Source organism: Bubalus bubalis, chromosome 4, assembly GCF_019923935.1.
Source record: "Bubalus bubalis isolate 160015118507 breed Murrah chromosome 4, NDDB_SH_1, whole genome shotgun sequence".
Classification (NCBI taxonomy): domain Eukaryota; kingdom Metazoa; phylum Chordata; class Mammalia; order Artiodactyla; family Bovidae; genus Bubalus; species Bubalus bubalis.
Genome location: NC_059160.1, coordinates 59,797,282 through 59,811,257, shown reverse-complemented (window position 1 = coordinate 59,811,257; position 13,976 = coordinate 59,797,282). Strand labels below are relative to the sequence as shown.

The 13,976-nt window shown below is 43.9% G+C and overlaps 1 protein-coding gene, 1 long non-coding RNA gene and 1 other non-coding gene across 4 annotated transcripts in view; 2 read left to right on the top strand and 1 right to left on the bottom strand.

Moving 5' to 3' along the window:
- LTA4H (leukotriene A4 hydrolase) overlaps nucleotides 1–2,173 on the bottom strand; it is a 30,874-nt gene extending 28,701 nt beyond the window's left edge. The window contains exon 1 of one of the 2 annotated variants that reach the window (XM_006073543.3): nucleotides 1,919–2,173. In XM_006073543.3, coding sequence (XP_006073605.2) covers nucleotides 1,919–2,077 — 159 coding nt within the window. In that variant the 5' untranslated portion in view covers nucleotides 2,078–2,173. The remainder of the gene's footprint in view (nucleotides 1–1,918) is intronic. The other variant, XM_006073542.3, reaches the window with a different exon arrangement.
- On the top strand, nucleotides 2,028–2,847 carry LOC123333251. The gene is made up of 2 exons (XR_006550486.1): nucleotides 2,028–2,166; nucleotides 2,693–2,847. It is a non-coding gene; the product is annotated as an uncharacterized LOC123333251 (long non-coding RNA).
- TRNAD-GUC lies at nucleotides 2,584–2,655 on the top strand. The gene has a single exon. It is a non-coding gene; the product is annotated as a tRNA-Asp (tRNA).
- Nucleotides 2,848–13,976: the final 11,129 nt, after the last annotated feature.

The following is a 13,976-nucleotide window of genomic DNA, read 5'->3' as shown; positions in this document are numbered from 1 at the left end:
GAAAATAGGAAATGCAATGTTTAAGCTGTGTATCTCAAGTCCTAACCTCAGCTAGCACTCCCAAATTACTTAAGAAATTCCCTTCAAATTTCACTGATAAATGTTATTAAGCAATTGATCAAAAATTGAAATGAGAAGGAAAAACAAAGGAAACTGGATAGTTGGCTAGTTGGAATTAGCAATTTAAAAATCTTCTCTTGAAATTTGCAGAATGCAGAAAAAGCAGGCAGGTTTTTAGACTGGAACTTTGAACAGACATAAAAGTTAAGCGTCCTAACTCTAGCTTACTCATGGAACAGAGGTAAAGGTTTAATTTTTATAAATAGGAGTGCAAGGTCATATTAAGCAGTGACAAACTATCAAAATTCACTTTCTTTTACTAAAAGGAGAGACTGCATTGAACGAGGACTTCAGTTCAGCCAATCCTGCCTGGGCAAAGCTGTCTGCAATAATAAATGATAGCCTGGCATTTCAAGCAGACAAAGTGCAGCCTATAAGGAAATAGTTGTGATCTTGCTAATACTACTTTGATTTATTTATTTCCTTATAGTACTTCTGGGGACTACACATCAATACATAGAGGAGTCCACCAATTTTTCAAACCAGAATTAGTCTAGGAAAATGTTAAATAACAAAGTAAGAAGGTTAGGTGCTTTATTGGTTCATATCAATGAACTCAAAATACAGGTCTATTACTCAAGCAGGCAAAAGTCATAAAAGCCACCAACTCTTATCTAAACTTATTAATACGCCCAATCAGTGGATCCCACTGATTTCCCCCTATCAAGCTTACAATATACCTTCTCTGCTGCTTATTGCTGGGCTGTAGTAGCCATCAGCACACTATGCAATATATACGGCTAGTTTTCTTGTTCCTCTTATTTGTAAAAATCCTTATCTTTGAAATTCAAATATTATCAGACAGTTTGAGTAAGAACACTGGAAATAGGCTATGTTGTACAGATAAAATAATAACACTTCACAAAGCCAAACAAGTTTTTCATCATTCTGGTGGCTAGAGAGCTTGAAGTCCTTATTTTCTAAGAAAGTGCAATATTACTTGCTGCTGGGAACCAACTATTAATCAGTTGTATTGAGACATCCTTAGAAGCTTGAATGTCCCACCCCTCCTTAAATTATTCTCAGAGAAGGGTGATAAGAAGCAAAGGTAGGAAAAACCATGAATCCGGAGACAGCTGCACCTGGAGTTATAAAGCAGAGACTGAAAGTATTACAGCAGGGCTTGGAATTCTAGGGGGTTTTAGAACTGGCAGGGAGATGGTGATCCGGTCATATCTTGTAGATCTGCAGGTTGAAATAAAGGGGCCTGGGAGGGAGAGGTGGGACTGAGAATCTGCAGGACAGAGGGCCTGAGACTTAGCTGAGATTGTGGACTGAGCAAAGTGGGCTGGGGACTGGATGAATTCTGGGGCCTGAGGAGGGAGTTCTGGGCTGCAGGCCGAGGAAATGGGGAGACTACAGGGGGCGGCTTTAGCGCTGGGAGCTAGGATTAGCGGGGAAAGGAGAATTCCTGCTAAGATGAAACTTGAGGGCTGGATGAGGAGCGGGGCTGGAATGGGCACCAGGATGTGTCCAGGAACTGCGAAGGAGGCTTTGGGGGAAAGGAGCGGAGGAGAAGGCAGGTATACATAGTGGGTAAAGAAGGAATGCAGAGACTCCAGTTGGGTTGGGAGGGATCGATATGGGATGCGTAGGGGGCTGAAGACGGGGCACTGAGAAATGAGTTGAGGCTAAAGAGGAGGTGCAGAACAAGGGTTGTGAGCTGAGGAGGAGCATCTATGGATGCGTGAAGCAGGCGGAGGGCAGGCACCAGGAAGGGGCCGAAGCGGGGTGAGAGACGGGAGACGGGTGGCCAGGGAGAGGAGGGCACCCCACCCGGGAGCATGTCCCACCGTACCAGGCTGCGCAGATTGTCCTCCTGGGACTGGACGGTGAGCGCGGCGGTCCCGCTCAGTACCCGGCGAGTAAAGTCGATGCTGCAACGCAGGTGCAGGTGTTTGGTCTGGCAGACGGACGCCGGGGAGGCCAAGGAGCACGTATCCACTACCTCGGGCATGGCTGTGAGGAGTCCCGATGCACACGATCTGCACCCCAGCTCTCAGCAACCAGACTACTCCGCTGAGCGCGAGAGAAAGGGGGAGTGAGGTAAAGAGAGGAGGAGGAATTCGCGGCGTCTGCTGGGAAAGGAAGTTCTTTGAAGTCAGCAAAGAGTAGGGTGTGGCATTGATGGAACTACAAGTCCCATGGTACAGTGCGACAAGGCGTGCGCTTTGCTCTCTGGGAGTGTGTGTGTGTGTGTGTGTGTGTGTGTGTGTGTTGAGGGGTGTAGAAGTGGATCGATATTTCTCCCAAAGTGGGAGGAGGGGAGAAAAGAAGGGGAATGGAAGTTAGAGGAAGGGTAAGCAGATGGAAATAAATGAAGGCTTTTATTTTAGTTCCATTCAACTTCGATGGAAGTTGCAATAGCAGTAGAAGTGTCAGGCCTACTGATGATTGTGGGTCATGAGAGGGGCGGGGTAAAAAGAGATAAGAGAATTGTCAGAACACGCCTTGTCGTGCAACTCCTCGTTAGTATAGTGGTGAGTATCCCCGCCTGTCACGCGGGAGACCGGGGTTCGATTCCCCGACGGGGAGGCATTAAGGAGTTCTTTTTTTTTTTTTTTCCTTGCAGGGTTCATGTAAGCATTTCAAAAGCTATTGTGAAAGAGAGTCAACATCAAGGTTTATATTTTAAAACCGTTTTGTGTCTGCTTTCCATGTCGGCAACCCAGTATGTACATTTCCAGGCCCTAGAGATCAAAATAAAAATAAACCACATTCTCATCTTAGAAGCTTAGAACGATTACCTCAGTATACTGTAGTGAGAGAATTTTATGATAAAAGTGTGCAGTGGGTGCAAGGGGAATGCAGACCTGGGGCATACTGGATGTGAGGAGGGGTTGAAGGATGACTTACCTAAAAAATGGAACCTGAGTTGAAACTGGGAAAATTGGAGAAGAATGTGTCTCGAAGGACTTTGAACAGCTGGACATTTAATCTTGAATGCTTAAAGGAACACTGGTAGCATTCAGAGAATGACTGTGTGTGTGTTAGTCTCCATGTGACTCTTTACGACCCCATCAACTGTAGCCCCTCAGACTCCTCTGTCCATGGGATTGTCCAGGTAAGAATACTGGAGTGGGTTGCCATGCCTTTCGCCAAGGGATCTTCCCTACCCAGGGATCGAACCTGGACCTCCTGCATTTCAGGTAGAGTCCTTACAGTCAGAGCCACCAGGGAAGCCCCAGAAAATGGGTATGAGGTATCAAAACCAGAGTCAGGAGGTTTGGAAACTGCCAGGCTTCCCTGGTGGCTCAGATGGTAAAGAACCCGCCTGCAATGTGGGAGACCTGGGTTCGATCCCTGAGTTGGGAAGATCCCCTGGAGAAGGGTGTGGCAACCCACTCCAGTATTCTTGCCTGCAGAATTCAGACAAAGGAACCTGGGGGGGTCACAGTCCGTGGGATCACAAAAAGTGGAACACCACTGAGTGACTTTCACTTCACTTCCACTGCTAAAATAGTCCAGGAAGAAGATGCTGGGGGGCCTGACATAGGTATCTAATAAGTAGAGATGGAGAGGAAAGAATGGAAGGAATACTTAAGAGATAAGTGGTGTCACATTAAGAAGGAGCCTAAGATGATTTGTTAGATTCTAGGCTTCAGTGGTTGGGTAGTCATTAACCAGAAGTAGAGACTATGTGAAGAGGATAGACTTACGTGGGAAAGATCTAAGTTTAACTTGGGACAAATGGAGTTTGAGAATGTATGGGAGTCAGAGTGGAGGCATCCTTGAAGTATTCTGGGGAAGGTTCAGGTAGATATGCGAGTATCATCATGCGGTGAGTGAGACTATGACAGTGAGTAAACTCAGCCCAGGGATCATGTGCAAAAAGAGCAGTGAAAACAGCTGGAAAGCTTGGAGCGTGCCAGAATTTAAGAAAACAAAGCTAGAGGATGGGAGGAATCCTTTCACCGTGAGTATGTATACCAAATCACCACACGCACACTTTCAATATCTTAACATTTTATTTGTCAATTCTACTTCAATAAAGTTGCATTTTTTAAAAGGTGGGGGATGGTGGTGCTAGAGTAAAAGGAACTCATGAAATAAACTAAAAAGAGCCAACCAGCAATGTTAAATACAGCCTAGAGGGCCATTACAATAAGAGGTAAAAAGTCTTCCTTGAATTTGGCAATGGGATGGAGGTGGGAAGATGGTGGTTTTGTTGACCTTTGTGGTTTAGTTGAAGGTGGATGACAGAGAACAGCAACTGAGCAATAAAAAGAGTAGAGGGGAAATAGAACAGAGGCTGCTCTCTCAAGACCTGTGGCCAATGTGAGAAGGGAAGAAAAAAGAGGAATAGGGAGGAGTATAGGAGTATGGTGCTGAGAAAACGTTGTCTTTAGAGAGAGGGAAACTTTAACATGTTTAAAGGTGAAAAGATTTCTAGAGAAGCTGAATTGAGCAGTTGGAGAGCACTACATCTCTCCGTTCTGTTTCAAAGTTATCTAGCAATTAAATTTGGCCCCAGCCACAGATAGAGAGGCTATTCAGTAGGTTATCTTTGTGTTGGCCCCTGAAAGCCAAAGGAGAACAAAATGAAACCTCTCAAACTATGAAATCCAATACCTTACACATGCATAAATCCTAACTCCATAGAGCCTAAGAATCCATGACATGATTGGCATTTGCAAACACATTTTGAGGCCTAAAAAGTGTTCCTGGTGTCACCAAATCTAGGATAACAAATATGATGCACTAGAATTGATTTAGCAAAAGAATATACAATCAAATTATCTTCCTAGTGGAGAAAGGATAGTTTGTTTTACTAAGAGAATGTCAATATCATCATCTTCCATTATTAATCACCAGGAACCCATAGAGTTTATGCCTCTGTGTTAAAGAAGAGATATCCACAGACAAACACATATGAATCCCTCAAACAGATTAATAGATTAATCAAAAGACAAATATACAATAGGAATTGTTTTCTATGATACCACAGACACCCAAATATAAAGTATACAATAATAGCAATTCACAAATAGGAGTGTCATTCATATCTAACGGTGGATTGAGTTTTTTAAATGAAGCTTTCCATTGCTTTTCTAAAATGAGGATTCTATGAGGGTGTATATGCAACAGGAGATTTATATTATATATATATATATATTTTTTTTTTTTTTTTAAGATTTATTTTTTGACTGTGGGAGGTGTTTTTTGGTGCATGCAAGCTTTCTCCAGTTGAAGTGAGCAGGGGCTGCTGTTCATTGCAGTGTCCAGGCTTCTCATTGTGGTGGCTTCTCTTGTTGCAGAGCACAGGCTCTAGCAAGGAGACTTCAGTAGTTGTGGCTCTCAGGCTCTGGAGCACAGGCTCAATAGTTGTGGCACCTGGGCTTAGTTGCTCTGCAGCATGTGGGGTCTTCCCAGATCAGGGATTGTATCAGTATCGCTTGCATTGCAAGGCAGATTCTTAACCCCTGAACCACCAGGGAAGCCCTAATTTTATATTTTTTAATTGTATTGAAGTCATCTGGTCCCATCACTTCATGGCAAATAGATGGGGAAACAGTGGAAACAGTGTCAGACTTTATTTTTATAGGCTCCAAAATCACTGCAGATGGTGACTGCAGCCATGAAATTAAAAGACGCTTACTCCTTGGAAGGAAAGTTATGACCAACCTAGACAGCATATTAAAAAGCAGAGACATTACTTTGCCAACAAAGGTCCATCTAGTCAAGGCTATGGTTTTTCCTGTGGTCATGTATGGATGTGAGAGTTGGACTATAAAGAAAGCTGAGCACCGAAGAATTGATGCTTTTGAACTGTGGTGTTGGAGAAGACTCTTGAGAGTCCCTTAGACTGCAAGGAGATCAGTCCTGGGTGTTCATTGGAAGGACTGATATTGAAGCTGAAACTCCAATATTCTGGCCACCTGATGCGAAGAGCTGACTCATTTGAAAAGACCCTGATGCTGGGAAAGATTGAGGACAGGAGGAGAAGGGGACTACAGAAAATGAGATGGTTGGATAGCATCACCGACTCAATGGACATGAGTTTGGGTAAACTCCAGGAGTTGGTGATGGACAGGGAGGCCTGGCGTGCCTCAAAGAGTCAGACGCAACTGAGTGACTGAACTGAACTGACAGTTGATTAACAATGTTGTGTTAATTTCTTCTGTACAGCAAAGTGACTCAGTTATATGTATACACCCACACATATATATGCATATATACGTGTATATATATATATTTTTTTTCATATTCTTTTCCATTATGATTTGTCACAGGATATTGGATATAGTTCCCTGTGCTAAACAATAGGCCTTTGTTGTTTATCCATCTTACATATAATAGTTTGCCTCTGCTAATCCCAAACTGCCATCAAAAGGAGATTTTACTAAGGATTAAAAAGATGATTTATGTAAAGTTCTATGAAAAGAAATGTACATATATTTACAGAGCATTATGAACAGTAGGCATTTCAGCTCTACTGCTCTATGACTCTACCTGGTTGCTGTTGTTTAGTCGCTAAATTGGGACCACATGAACTATAGCACGCCAGGCTTCCCTGTCCTTCACTATCTCCCTGAGTTTGCTCAAACTCACGTCCACTGAGTCAGTGATGCTATCTAACCATCTCATCCTCTGCCATCCTCTTCTCCTGCCCTCAATCTTTCCCAGCCTCAGGGTCTTTTCCAATTAGTCGGCTGTTTGCATCAGGTGGGCAAAGTACCAGAAAGAACAATTCTGGGAGTAGAGAATTCTCAAGCTTAATTCAATGCTGCACACACTCCTTAACAGTTTGCCTTGCTTCTTTCCTCTCAAGATTATATATCTGACACATAGAGAACATTAACTATTCCCCAATATATATATTTCTTTTCACCTTTAAGTAGTAAAACCCTCAATGTTTATCTGGACGCATGGCCTCTCAGTAGACTGCATTTTCCAGCCTTCTTTGAAGTCATGGCCATGTAACTAAGTTCTGGCAGAATTGTCAATTATGACTTTTAGAAAGTGTCCTTAAGAGAGACTTTTAAAAAACACTTTTAAAATTCTGTTATGTGGAATGCAGACTTGATGTCTGGCACTCTGTCATATTGTATCATGAGGTTGGAACCATTCTTGAAGGTGGTGGAGCTGCAGCATAGAAGGAGTTGGAAGTATGGGCTGTAAGTAGCCAGTTGTCTGGTGATCATGGAAGGCCCTTGTGGACTAGATTCTTTTCCTTGAGAGAGAAATAAAATTCTGCTTCAAGACAGTTATTTTGGGTTTTCTGTTATCCCTTGGGAATTCAGTCTTTACCAGGACACCTTGTTTCAGTTGGATGAGTTTTTTGGTTTTGTCCCAGACTGTTACCGTTGTCCATCCATTTGTTACCACTTATTTTGAGCTATTACATAAGTTTGAAAAAAGTGATCAAGGTAGGCTTTCTTCCCTCTATCTTGTGTTTTCTGCTGCAGCATTTTTTCTAATCATCTCACTACCCTGCTTAAAAGCCTTCAAGTTCCCATCAATGTCTGCTCTAGATGTTCTCTACTTTTTGGTAGATGTGGCCTGGGTATGGTTTAGTGAAGACTGAGCAAGGAACAGACACAAGAGGTGTGAGAGACCATGAAGCAGCAGAGACAGGGGACTGGAGTTCCTGGGGGGCCACGGGCAGTTGAAATCAAAGTTCATAGCTGAAAAGATAAGGGGTTGGGTGTGGTCAGGGAGTCTGACAGAATAAGATTATGGATGACTGCCTCTTTTTGTATAAAAGGGGAAGGAGAATATATACAAAATTTGCTCATATTCTGGAAGGATCTCAAAAAACTCATGGCATGGTTTGCTATGAGGAAGGGAAGTGAGGTGGCTAAAAAACAGAGGTGAGAGGTAGGTATTTCAAACAAGTAACCTGTTAGAGTGAAAGTCGCTCAGTCGTGTCTAACTCTTTGCGACCCCATGGACTAGCCTGCCAGGCTTCTCTGTCCATGGAATTCTCCAGGCCAGAATACTGGAGTGGGTAGCTATTCTCTTCTCCAGGGAATCTTCCCAACTCAGGGATTGAACCCAGGTCTCCTACATTGCAGATGGATTCTTTACCATCTGAGCCACCAGGGAAGCCCAAGTAACCAGTTAAGCCTTTGAATTTTGATATATGTGAACATGCTACCTATTTATTCAAAAATATTATTTGTAGATATTTTAATATCTATATTATCACCAGAACTCAGATATGCAAAAAGAACCAGGAATAGCCTTCTGTGACTTTTGTTTATATGAAGCTCCCTAGCACAGGAGCCCTGCAGTCTCACCTCCACCTGCTCTGCTTCAGCAGTGCTGAATACACCTTGCTGGAGACCTATACTCTCCCTGGAGCTGGAGGCCACTACCCTACCCCCACCCCTACCCCCTCCACCTCCAACCCACCCACCTCCATTGCAGGGCTCCATGGCAGGGCCCTTCTTTTGGGAGCTAAAGGTGGCTGAAATCATTTCCTCGATTTTCTCACTCACTGGCAGGATGTGAAGGGCATCACATACACCTGTTCCATTGTTATTGTTCAGTTGCTCAGTTGTATCCAGACTCTTTGCGACCCCATAGACTGCAGCATGACAGGCTTCCCTGTCCTTCACTATCTCCCAGAATTTGCTCAAAGTCATGTCCATTGAGCCGGTGATGCCATCCAACCATCTCATCCTCTGTCGCCTGCTTCTCCTCCTCCCTCAATCTTTCCCAGCATCAAGTCTTTTCCTTTGAGTCAGCTGTTTGCATCAAGTGGCCAAAATATTGGTGCTTCAGCTTCAGTCCTTCCAATGAATATTCAGGGTTGGTTTCCTTTAGGATTGACTGGTTCCTTAAGGCAAAGAGATTCTCCTAGACTCCTGCCCAGACCCAGGGAAAAGAGGAAGAGTCCTGGGGGGCAGAGGAGGGCCCTCACATGGCTGACTGGCAGGCAGGGTCTGGAGAGCCTCACCAGGGAGCTGGTCTCCCACCTAGATCCGTCTTTTGTTTCTCTGCTTGTGCCCTCAGAGGGACCAGCCTGAAAAAGACAGATTGTCAAGCTGTGCCTGGGCTGGAGCTGGAGAATCACTGCTGGTCACTCTCCTAACTCACACAGAGTGGTTCCAGCACCAATAGACCTCAGCCACCACCCCACCTCCCCACAACACACCCGACTCCCACCTACAGGATGAGAATCTGCATCTCACAAGATTCCCCAGGTGATTGATGTGCATATTACAGGCTCAAAGGATACTTTGGAAGTCAAGGAAGTTCATTTCCAGAGTTAATCAAACTTGGCAAGACCCCTCCTCTTGGAGTTGACAGCCCTGGACCCTCCAGTCAATACTCCCTTCACACCCTATTGTCACCCCGAGCACAGCACCTCCCACCTTGTGTATAACTGTTTACTTAAGTCCCAGATGGTATATTTTCTCTCTCTGAGCATGTGTGTAGTTGGAATAAATACCTGTGTAAATGAATGAATGAATGAATGAGATTTCGTATGAGGCTCCAGGCATCCTTGTACTCAGTGTGTTGATCTGTTGACTCTGGAGCAAAGAGGGCCCTCTGAGCCCTTCCTTGTCTTGTGATATCACCAGGCAGAGTGTTTGCTTGCAACAGGAAATGCCCTTACCACCCTCTTGCTAATGGTAAACACTTCAAAAACACTTTTCTTAAAGCAAACTCTCCATTCTTAAAATCGCACCTCTCATAAGCATATTATTCTCTGAGTAGCACTGACATACGTACACTATATGTTCAGGTGTAAAATAAACAGCTAGTAGGGAGCTGCTGTATAACACAAGGAGCTCAACTCAGTGCTCTGTGATGACCCAGAGAGGTGGCAGGGGTGGGTGGGAGGGAGGCTCAAGAGAGAGGGGATATATACATATATAGTTGGTTCTTGTTTTTGTACAGCAGAAACTAACACAGTGTTGTAAAGCAATTAGACTTCAATTAAGGAAATAAGTACATTACCCTCTGAACTTGAACTGAACACACCCAGTGCAAACAGCAGCTAGATTAGACACAGAGCCTGACCACCATCACCCCTCCCCCGCCACCAGATGCCTTGTCAAATTCCCTTCCAGTCTCTATAAATCTCACTCCCCAGGGGTAACTGCTGCCTGAATTGCAATAACTCATTCCTTCTACTGTTGAGCTCTTTATATTTCCTTTTGTTGTTTAGTTGATAAGTTGTGTCTGACTCTTTTGTGACCCCAGGGACTGCCAGGCTCCACTGTCCATGGGATTTCCCAGGCAAGAATACTGGAGTGGGTTGCCATTTCCCTCCCCAGGGACTTTTCCCAACCCAGGGATCAAACCTGCATCTCCTATATTGGCACTCGTATTCTTTACCACTGAGCCAAATGGAAATATGCAGGAGAGGTCCTCTTAAGCCTGACTTCTGCAGCTCATATTTGTGGACCCTCCACACTGTTGTGCATTCTCATTGCTGTGTGGTATGACACGTGTGGACAGACCATGATTTACTTATCCATTCTACTATGGATGCACATTAGAGTGATTTTCAGTTCTGGTACTTATACTGCTTGGGACAATTCCAGAACATGTCTCTGGTGAGCACATTATAGCTAAGTTTTGATGTGCTGCTTTTAAGTTTGGACAGCATTTTTCCAGAAATTTCCTGTGGGACCCTTCCACCAAGCCAAAAATCAGTCATTGGGGCAACCCAGGATCTCAAGTCATGGATCAGGCATGGGGGGAAGATGTTTTCCAGTTATAAGAAAAAGATTGCTTTGCAAGTGAGACTGGCTGGAACCTGGAACCCTTTGCTGCAATGCTGCAAAGCTTGCACCTGTACATACCTCTCCTTGAGCTACAAAATACAAAGAAACTGTAGGGGACAAATTAACTCTGTGCACGCAGTTGAGGCAAATTCTGGAGCAAAAGATACAAAGACATTTCTGAAGATCAGGGTACAAAATATGGGTACTGCGAATGTCCCCCCTGCATACAATACTACCTAAGGGGTGGGCAAACCAACTAAGCCACCCCTCCAGCCCAAAAGCCTTGCCTGAATTTCTTGTCTGGCCTCTAGCCAATTTCTATTGATTGGAGAAGGCCAAGAACCGTGGTTGATATCACAAGTACTGGATCAGATCATACTTCACTGTCCCCTCAGTCACTTCTGTTTCTTTTCTGGGTGTCACTGATAGCAAAGTTCAGCTCTACTGGAATTTTTCCTGACTCAGAGATTCCAGGTCTAGTTATACTTTTCCGACAAAGTAGCCAGAGGTATTTCATCAGAACAGGTACTTCCACCTTTTGTTCTAAAGAATGAATGGGATTTGACAAGTGTCTACAGGGTCATGTTTTCAAAAGCATTTTCAAAAGCATACTTTCAAAAGTATTTCTGCCTCTTATGGGTTGACTTTGAGCCCATTTCCTCTTGCTTTGCCAACAGAGCAGGTTATTACTACCTGCTGGTGTTGAGCAAAGACCTTCCCCCATCCCCCCAGAGGCTTTCCTCCTAAACATTTTTCTTACCTACAAATTTGTGTTTGAGGAAGTAACTCTTATTTTGTCATCTCTTTTGAAAGGCCTCTCGTACTTAGTATTTGGAGTTGAGCAACTCAAGTAAGCTTCCATAGTTGACTTGCTTTTTACCTTCTCCAGCAGAGGTGGCTCGGTTATTTCTCAAGCTGAGGCATGGACTTCCTCCTCCATCTGGTTCCCACCACCCTTCCAAGCCGCTTCCTCTTGGCTCCTAGACACACCTCACCATGCTTAGCTGTCCCCATCAGGTTCCTAGAATATCCCCTTTTCTCATTTCTCTTCACCAACCCCTTCCTCCACGAATATTTTCCCAAAGTATTTTCCTTTCTCTTTGGGTCCTTACATTTTCTCAATGCAAGTTTTATACACACACACACACACACACACACACATATACATGCATGCACGCACACATACACACTCACATAGTGAACCCTCATTAGTGGCAGATTTCATGTTTCTGAATTTGTCTATTCCCTAGAATTTATTTTTTACCCACAAATCAACACTTGTGGTCATCTCTGTGTGCCCAGAGCTGTGAAAATTTCAAATTATGCAGCTAAGGTTGAGCTTAGCCTTGCTTCTGTTGCTATACTGTGAACACGTGTCAGTTTCGTGGTCTATTTAATGACACGTTTTTCACATTTTCATGCATTTTGCTGGTGATTTCGCTGTTAAAAATGTCCTCCAAGCCCACGCTGGAATGATGCCTAGTGTCCTTATACATGAGAAAGCTGTGATGTGCCCCACGGGCAATGTACACAGGTTAGCTTCACTCAGGCCTTTGCTTAGCACAGTTCACATGCTGTCAGCTGTTAGTTCAGTGTTAATGAAGCTGTATGGTATTTGTAGGAGTACAGGTGCCTTTAGACAAAAACACACATAAAGTAAGCTTACCTATTGACTGACTGATGAAAATGTTATGGTCTGAGGCTCTCGGGACCGTGCTGTATTTCTCCTGGGAGCCAGGGACCAGGATTCACTAATTCAGTACTTGAGGTGACTTTATGAAACGTAATTGCTACAAATAAGGGGAATCAACCGTATATATTTCTTGTCCTTCAGTTAGTTTGCATTTGTTTCTTTCAACCTCTCTCCCTCTGTTCCCAAAGTAATTAAGGTGGCAAGCTTCTTCCAAGCCTACCTTAACTGTCTTGAAACACCAGCTCAGTACAAAACAGCATGCTGTGTCCTCAGCAGGTGTGGACTGAGTAACAGAAGCGAGGGTATAGGGGTTAGGATGGAGGGATGACGAGGAACAAGGAGAATGGCAGAAACAAAAGCCCCAGTCATAGAAGCAGAGGTGATTGCTTCCTCTAAAATGGTTTGGGTTCCCCGAATTTTTCAATCTCTCAGTCTTCAAATGCTTCCTCTTTATTTCTGAGCAGAACATTAAACTAGAATAATATAAAATTAGAAATTAAGTGTTGTTTTGTGATAGATTTGATGTATGGAAGTCTTAAAGCTGTCCTTTTCTGATCCTTAAGGAATCAAACAGAGCAGATCATCCAGATTCTTTTGCTGTTTTTCCATTTTCCGTCTCCTCACTCCCTCCCCCTAGGGCTTCCCAAGAGGCTCTTGTGGTAAAGAATCTGCCTGCCTGCCAATGCAGGAGACTTAAGAAGATCCCCTGGAATAGGAAATGGCAACCCACTCCAGGATTTTGGCTTGAAGAATCCCATGGACAGAGGAGCCCGGTGGGCTATAGTCCACGGGGCTGCAGAGAGTTAAATACGACTGACTCAGTCAGTCGCTCAGTCTCAGCATGCACACACACCTCACCCCAACATCTTGGTCTTCACTTGGAGAGAGAGAACCACAGAACTCCTAAACTTGGGCACTCACAGCAGGCATAACCACAACATGGCAGCAGCATCAGACGCCTTTCATGGGTGTCAAGCCTCATGGATGCCTGCTGGTGCCTGGGAAGTTAGTAAACCTATTGGGAAAATGGAGATGATAAAGTGAAACCGCCAAAGATCAGTGTGGGAGACTGACTAATTAAAGGGCACTCAGATGGACGAGTCTGCAAATGCTGTAGAATTCAATAGAAAGATGAGTGGGCATCTTCCTGGAAGCAGTGAGGCTTGCATTCAACCATAAAGCAGGGATCTCTAAATTTTTAAATGACTAATAACAATAAAAATTTGGGACACACCTTCAGTAAATATTTATAACTTCTCCACATATGTTAATATAATTAATGAATATTTGGGCTCCAAAATCACTGCAGATGGTGACTGCAGCCATGAAATTAAAAGACGCTTACTGCTTGGAAGAAAAGTTATGACCAACCTAGATAGCATATTCAAAAGCAGAGACATTACTTTGCCAACAAAGGTCTGTCTAGTCAAGGCTATGGTTTTTCCAGTGGTCATGTATGGATGTGAGAGTTGGACTGT